The following is an 8,137-nucleotide window of genomic DNA, read 5'->3' on the forward strand; positions in this document are numbered from 1 at the left end:
CATGTCGCCAACAAAGCAGGCATCAAGACGCAATGGATCAACACTGACAACGAAGTACGTCCAGAATTCACGGACAGTGAGGACGTCGCGTACAAACAATTGAATGAGGATGGATCAAGTGTGGCGATCTACAACGACACCACGTATCCGTCCATCTACATCTTCGACGACTTGTACACGAAGCCAAACGATCACTGGGTGGTGAACTTCATGGACACCATGGCTTGCATGAGTCGACATCGGAAGACCAGTTGCTTCATTGCATTCCAAGGATTCACCAAGTTGAGCAACAAGATCATCGATAATGCCACTCGAATCTTCTTGTACTATGACATCCTTGGACGAGAGGATCTGTGGCGCAAAATGAAGATACCACCACCGTCCAATTTGAGCGAGGTACTTCGTGATATCCAGATGGGCATGCACACACGATGGTACTACCTGGATGACGATTCGCTGGTCGAGTACGTCCCATACGAGCTGAGTAGCAAACAACAAGCAATCAACAAGATGCGATCGAAGTTACCGAAGGCATTGAGTGATGAACGAAAACGCAAAGAAGTGGAAGAGAAGCAACGACAAGTGCAGCAACTCGAAGAGGAACTTGGACGCACTTCCGACAATAAGAAGACCAAAGAGGGAGGAAGCGAAGCTTCCTCCCGAGGCAACTTCGTTGCCTCCAAAGTGAATAAGGGACGCACGTACAATCTCTTGGACATCAAAGAAGCCGTTGAAATCAAACCACAGGACTACAGCAAAGCCATCAACACCAAGGAATTCCAGTTCGTACAAAAGCCGAGAGATGGAACACAGAACTACACGAGCGACACTTCTACCAAGCAGAAGAAAGGTAAGGGACTGCGTTCCAAGTACGACTTGACATAACCGTGATGGCCAAAGTAAAAAAGGTCGCCATGTTTACTTTGGGCTAACCATCCAAGTCACTTCGCCAACCAAGGCCAACACGAGCCTGCTTTGCTTCTTTCTCTATTTCTGGAATAATGTCAAATCTCTCTTTTTCCCATACATCCATTGGAATCGTATAATGAGTCTTACGTACCTTTTTCCCACCATACTTCTTACACAAGTCTAAAAGGATTTTATCGATCTCGTCTTTGAACGTGAAACCATTCGGTATGTCTTTCACTCTATACACACATACACGTCCCTCTCTATCCATTTTGGAACATGTACTCTTCCATTTATCTGATTTAACATGTTGTGAATAGATGTGCACATTATCATCATTTTCAACGATAATGTACGTTATGAAAAAGTACCATTGTTGACCTACTTTATTTGGCACACGGCGATCCTTCAATTCCTTGTTCTCATGGGTCAGCTCTTCATTCGCACGTCTCAGCTCTTCGTTTGCCTTTCGAAGGTAGTCATTGTCCTCCTGTCGAAGACGTGTTAGGAATCTAAGCACATCGCAGGCAAATGCAGGATCGGCCCACATGAGGCATGCGTGAAGTAGCTCTTCGCAGATGATGTAACCCTGATTAGCACCACCAAAATCAGAGAATGAAATATACTGAATCACGTCGCAAATATCAAACTTGTCGTTTTGGGTGCCCTTTGACGGTAGGTCGGAATTCCGACCTACTGTAGAATGACTGTTTTTGGCACTATTTTCACCCTCTAGTCCCTCGTTTGACAGGGGGTGGGAATTCCCACGAGCTGTAGAATGACTGTTTTTGGCACTATTTTCACCCTCTAGTCCCTCGTTTGACAGGGGGTGGGAATTCCCACGAGCTGTAGAATGACCGTTTTTGGCACTATTTTCACCCTCTAGTCCCTCGTTTGACAGGGGGTGGGAATTCCCACGAGCTGTAGATTGACCGTTTTTGGCACTATTTTCACCCTCTAGTCCCTCGTTTGACGGTAGGTCGGAATTCCAGCCTACCGTAGATTGGCCCTCTAGACCCTCGTTTGACAGGTGGCTGGAATTCCAGCCACCTGTTTTTGCCATGTGTTCGATCAGTTCTTGGGTTTGCTTATTCTCAAGGTAATGTTTGAATCGCTTGTTTGTACCGTGCTTCTCGTTGTACTGTCTCAACAGATCAGAGACAAGGTACATTCGAATACCATTATCAAGGCACATACGAATCTTGTAGTCGTAGAAGTCAATCTCTTCGAATTTCATTTCTATTTGTATTTATGTATTGAACTCTTTTAAGTACAATAGTTACAGTAGGGGACACTACGTGCCCCCGGGGAAGCTTCGCTTCCCCTTACACCCTCTGGATAGCCGGGTCAACAGCGTCGTGCGTGTACAAGTGAAGGAGTGCCAAGTAGCCACAGTTGTTGGCAAAGATCGACTGGTATTTCACTTTGTTCACACGGAACACACGGTTCGTACCTGTCAACGGGAAGTCATTCATCTCGCCAAAGCTGTCCTGGTAGTTCAGTGTTCCGTCGTCTTCACGGAAGCAAGAAACAAAGTGACCGAGCTTACCATTATCCTCGAATGGTATCCAGATGATGCAATTCATCGGTTCTTTGTACTTCTTTGCCAAGGACTTGTACTTGTCCAATTCCATCACATCGAAGTCGGGTATCTCGAGTTGCTTGGCCAGTTTTCGAACTTCATCGAAAGTCATTGGTTCAGCATCCATATTCATGTAGCCGTGCATATACAATTTCTTCAATACACTCTCCTTCGAATTACTGACTCGTGCATCTTGTTCTCGTTCTGTGGAAGGGCTGTGAGGATGCGATTCTTTTTTTTCGTCGGGACTTCAATTGCTTGTGTCTCGTTGTCCAGGTCAGAAATATCGTAGCCAGTGCCAGCTTTGCTTTCCTTTCCTTGAATCTGGTTTGCCACATCGCTAACCGAATGGGACGACTTCGTCGTCCCGGCGGAACGAAGTTCCGCCACCGTACCCTTCGCCATGTCACCTATCACATTCGCGAGCTGCTTCACGGTGTCCGATCCTGTCTTGTTGCTCACATAGTTCACACCCTTGTTGATCGCGTTATTCGCAGCATTCGTGCCAGCATTGACCAGGATATCGGTGATGGGTTTCAACTTCTCGGCATTGTTGTCGTACCAACCTTTGATCTTGTTCCAAGCATTCTTGAAGAACGTGCCAACACGACTTGAACCGGCGTACATTGCTCCACCTCGGACTTCGATGTTTTTACTTTGTCGTTCAATGGCTTTCATGGTCTTCAACACATCGTCGTAATCGCCAGGGTTGATTCCATTGAGGAACACAGCAGAAGCACCACCGAATTTCAGCGCGCCACCCTCCTTACCCTTCACTAGCTCTTTGAGGCTTGAGATGATCTGTGGAGCCATCTGAATGAGTGCTGGGATGATCGTGGCAGCAAGAGTACCAAGTGCTCCGCCTTTCTTGAGTCCGGTTAGCTCGTTCATCAATTGCGCTTCATTGAAGGCTAGTGCGCCACCTGTGTCCGAAGAGAAGCCAATGGCACCACCAGAAGCATTAGATTTACAACCTCCTCCTGAGCTAACGTCCTTGGTCGCCCCATTGAAAGCAATAGCTCCAGCACTTTTCGCCGAAGTTCGCTTCGTTGGAAGCCTTCGGCTTCCCGGGAGAGCTTCGCTCTCCCTCGTCGCTCCTCGTTTCTTCCCTCTCTTTGATTGCACTGGTGCTTCGAGTTCCTTGTGTAGATTCAATGTCTTGCGTCGATCCACAATCGTTCCACTATCCTGTTCTCGGAAATCGGGTTCGCCATAGAAAGCAGATATATCAACAGTGAATGGAATTGCCATTTATGTATGGGGAAATCGTAGATTTTCCCGGGGAAGCTACGCTTCCCCATTCGTACAAAGTGAAAAGAAGATCAAAGATATATTCATTAGCCATTGAAACCTTGTGTAGTGAACATATCCTTGATCGTGTTGTACGTATTTTGCAGATATTGCTCGAATTGTTGATCTACATTGACAGCAAACCGTTTGATCTTGTTTTTCATGTAGTCCAAATTATCAGGAGTTAGATCCTTACTATTAGCTACTCGTATGAAGAAACTCATCAGTTCGGGGTCTTCATTTCGATCACGATAAGCCCTGAAGAGACGTGAGAATCCAAGGTCATTTGCAAATTGAGCGAAAACAGGATTGTTGAAATTGCGAGCAAGCAAACTTGAGAAAGCAATGAAATCTTCGCGAGTATCATCGCTTTCCCAACTTTCCTTGGTGTCATTAGAATCTTTACTTTCATACGCGTCAATCAAGGCTGCAGCTCGATTCACTTGATCGATTGCTTGAGGTGTGAAACTAGCATTTACACTTTCAGATTGACGACCGTCCAGTACAATCACAGGTTGAATTTGTGGCTGATTCCGGAAATATTCATATGATTGCCAAATGGCATCCATTAAGTTCTGGATTCCTCTCATATTCTGCTGATACAATTGTTGATATAATTGTTCCCGGGACAGCTGAGTATCAGCAAATTGATTACTCATTGTAGTAAGCAGCTGACCAGTTTGAGCATGTCCATCAACAACTGCATTACCAACATTTGTCAACAGGTTGTTAGTTTGAGTCTGATTGTCAGTGAGTTGATTAACAATTGCACCCGTAGAATCTTTGATTAACTTGGTTGTTTGAGCTTGTCCTTGTTCATATTGGTTGCCCAGAGCATTCGTACCATCCAATAGTTGTTTCCTAGTTGCCTTTCCCTCTTCTGCAACCGCATTACCAAGAGCTATCAGATTCTGATTCGTAGTCTGCAATTCATTGGACACGTTTTGAATCAAAGGTGTGAATGTATTGAATGATTCAACCAACCGTTTGTTGATTTCATCATATGCTTTTGCCAACTCAGCAGATACAAATTGCTGAATGAAGCTGTTTCGCTCTAGCCATTGTTTCAAGAAATCATTGTACTGCGCCTTCATGAACTCTGTCAATCCATCAATTCGCATTTCACTTTGGGTTGGAATCAATGCTTGGATATCAGCAATTGCAGGAGGATCAGGTTTGTTTTCAATTCCTTGGAGACGAGCTTCGACTCCTTGCAGATATCTATTACTCTCCTCAATCACAGCCTTCTGTTGATTTACCAAGTCACCAATTTTCTGGATCAAATTGTCATCTCCTGTTGCAATGCTTGTTGCCACTTCAGCATACTTATCACTCAACGACTTGATTCCATCGTTCGTATTTGTCAATTTTGTTTGTACACCTTCCAACAATTCTAACATCTTAGGATAACCCTTGTCCTTATCTTCCAGGAAATTGATTCGTTGTGCTACATAAGCTATTGCATTATAAATATTGCCAAGGTTCACCTGGATATCAAAGCTGTTCATCACAGCAATCACTTCATCCAACTTGGTGATAATGGACGACACATCCATCTGTTGTACGATTTCATTCGTCACATTCACAGGTTGTGTTTCGGGTTTGACCATCCATCGACCACGTTCAACACGGCCTGCAGATACCAAATCCTCGTATGCCTGAGTACCTCGTTTCACTTTCTTTGTCACACCACGAACATATACCGTAGTATTATCATCATTCCATAGTAGAAATGTTCGCTCTGGATCACCTTGTGCTGTCACATTATCTCGCAAGCCAGAAAAATCATTATGAATTATTGCACTCTGTTGAGTAAATGTGTTGATACTTTCTCCCATCTGTTGAGCTGCACCCGTTATGGCATCAGCAGCATTCTTCATTTCGTTGATGCTCACTCCAAGATCACCAGGCAAATTCACGATTTGTGCATCGCCAACCTGTGTTCTCTTGTACTTGATACGATAGGGTGATACAGGTTCATATCCAAATGGATTATCAAAGATAGCTCGTTTCTCCATATCAGACAACTCGTGATTCACAGATTGGACAACGATCTTGTTGAATTGTCTCTCAATTTTAGCATTGTAGACCACATTGTCCTCGAATGAGTACAACAGTACGTTCTCATCATCAATTCGCTGCATTTGATATCCACGCATGTCAGAGACGGATACACGGCGACGTTCAGCGGGTGAGAGATTCATGTACGAATCAAACAAGGTTCGCTTCTGTCGCCATTGTTCGCTCCTCATTCGCTGTTGATTGAATTCACTTTCAACGACTTTATCGAAATATCGATTCAACATTTTGTCCATCATGTTTCTCGATTTCACTTTGTGTGGTTTGAATCGAATGATTGGAATTGTAGCAACGTATTCATCCATTTACTATGGGAGGAACAATGTGGGGCGACTTTGCCGTCTCCCCTACTTTACTTTGGTGTAACAAGATATCGTGAATGAGATGTACACATTCGAATTCAAGGAGATCGGACGGTCATTCGCATCTGTCAGTACCCAGTCAATGTAGTCCAGGTTCGATTGTTCAATCACATCGATCGATAGGTTGTCCCAGGTGATCATGTTGTTCAGTCCCATCGATACATGAATCAGGTTATCGATCAACGGACTCTTCAGACCGAATGTTTGAGCATTGATACTACTGTAGATTCGGATCACACTCATGCCATTCGTGATGTCGTAGGGTTCACTCGCTACCATGCCTGCCTCAACGATACCTTCCAACTTGAGGATACTCGTGTAATCAGGTGCGCCACTAAGGTCAACAGCGGTCGCCACATCACTGTTCAAGTATGCTCGGTTAACATCGTCTACCTGGATGGAATCGGCTATCGCACGGCATAACTCGGTAATCGAGTAGTAGCCAGGACCGACGTTGTACACCATTTCAAACCCTGACAGCATTTGAACCTTCACCACATTCATTGCACGAATGTTCCATAGAGAAGTGGTATCGATCTTGCATGTAATCGAAGTGATCTTGTACACAAGGTCACGAGGCATGATCACTGTGTTGAACGTTTCATGGTATCGTTCGTTGTTCTTCGGAATTACTGTATTGTGGTTAATCACACTCACCGGTAGTGCACGATTATGACTCATTTATTGTGTGGAAGTGAATGCACACTGTAATCGGCATTGGCAGGGCAATCGTTGCACCGGTCTTATCGGTCAACGAGAATGACCATTTGCGACTTTTGGGTACCACGACGTTCATGTGTGCATTCTCCGTGTACGTGTGGGGAGTCGTAGACTCCCCGGGGGAAGCGAAGCTTCCCCCTCCTTCGTTCAATACAACCAACGGAGACTGTCGTCGTTCTTGCATGTTGTTCACTCGATCAAGGACAAGGCAGGTGCCAGGCGATTCTCCCTTCATAGTCACTCTGTCGATTACCATGTCGCTTTTGATGAGATTGTTACTTGTGAATTCATGTTCGTACGTTCGAGCAATATTGAACACTAGATTCATTTATTATTTCCTCCTGAAACGGTGAATCCGATTAGCAGGTACACGTTCCCAATGAACGATAGCGGGTCACCATTTTCGTCCTTCAATTCGTACACGATGCGATCAAGCAATTCAGAACATGGTACCAACATGCGATTCTTGTAGAAGTAGTTCTTGTACAAGCTGTCCATCGGGACATTCGCAAGCAATGGTATCGTCTTGCTTTTCACGATGTTGCAATACAGCTGTATGTTCGATAGACCGTTCGTGATATCGACAGGATACTCGGCAACCATCGGACCTAGTTGGCATAGTACACACCATCGTCGAAAGGGATACGCCATGTATGCGATTGCGATCCTGAAGCGGGAACGATGGTTCCCAGGTTACCACTCAACGAGAACACGTAGTCAGCGTGAATGTAGTACCCATCTGACTCAGCTTTCCATCGTATGTTCAGTGCAGCCGAGTCAAAACATTGATTCATGCGCCATATCATGTCAGCCTGTGTCAATCGTGATGGTATGGTCCACGTGAATGTCTGAACGTCATCTGTGTACGTGATATCAATCTCAGCAGCACTATCGTCCAGTGTCATCATTCCGTACGGGAAGCGAATCGTCGTGTTAGCCGTGTACGACTCAGATTGTTCCCAGTCAACGAAGGTAGCCAATGATGGAACAACAACTTCATCATTCCTCACATAGTGGGGCAGCGAAGCTGCCCCGGGGAAGCTTTGCTTCCCCACATACGTAACACGTGTCGGTTGTATGAATTCGATCGACACAGCACGATCGGAATACGTACTACCTTTGATCATATTCGTCACATTCAGTCCACCGATGTTTGCCATCGCAAACTCGTAAGGTGATGTCAACTCGGGCATCC

General features: G+C 45.1%; 2 protein-coding genes across 2 annotated transcripts; both read right to left on the reverse strand.

The window, feature by feature from the left end:
• Window positions 1-6,892: 6,892 nt before the first annotated feature.
• GSBLH_T00002227001 (uncharacterized protein) lies at window positions 6,893-7,198 on the reverse strand (the record flags this gene model as incomplete). Its single annotated transcript, XM_013040769.1, has 1 exon — window positions 6,893-7,198. The coding sequence occupies one exon, from the start codon at window positions 7,196-7,198 to the stop codon at window positions 6,893-6,895; it is 306 nt and encodes a 101-aa protein (XP_012896223.1).
• Window positions 7,199-7,266: 68 nt separating this feature from the next.
• GSBLH_T00002228001 (uncharacterized protein) lies at window positions 7,267-7,593 on the reverse strand (the record flags this gene model as incomplete). Its single annotated transcript, XM_013040770.1, has 1 exon — window positions 7,267-7,593. The coding sequence occupies one exon, from the start codon at window positions 7,591-7,593 to the stop codon at window positions 7,267-7,269; it is 327 nt and encodes a 108-aa protein (XP_012896224.1).
• Window positions 7,594-8,137: the final 544 nt, after the last annotated feature.

Source organism: Blastocystis hominis (assembly GCF_000151665.1).
Source record: "Blastocystis hominis, Singapore isolate B (sub-type 7) whole genome shotgun sequence assembly, scaffold_17".
Classification (NCBI taxonomy): domain Eukaryota; class Bigyra; order Opalinata; family Blastocystidae; genus Blastocystis; species Blastocystis hominis.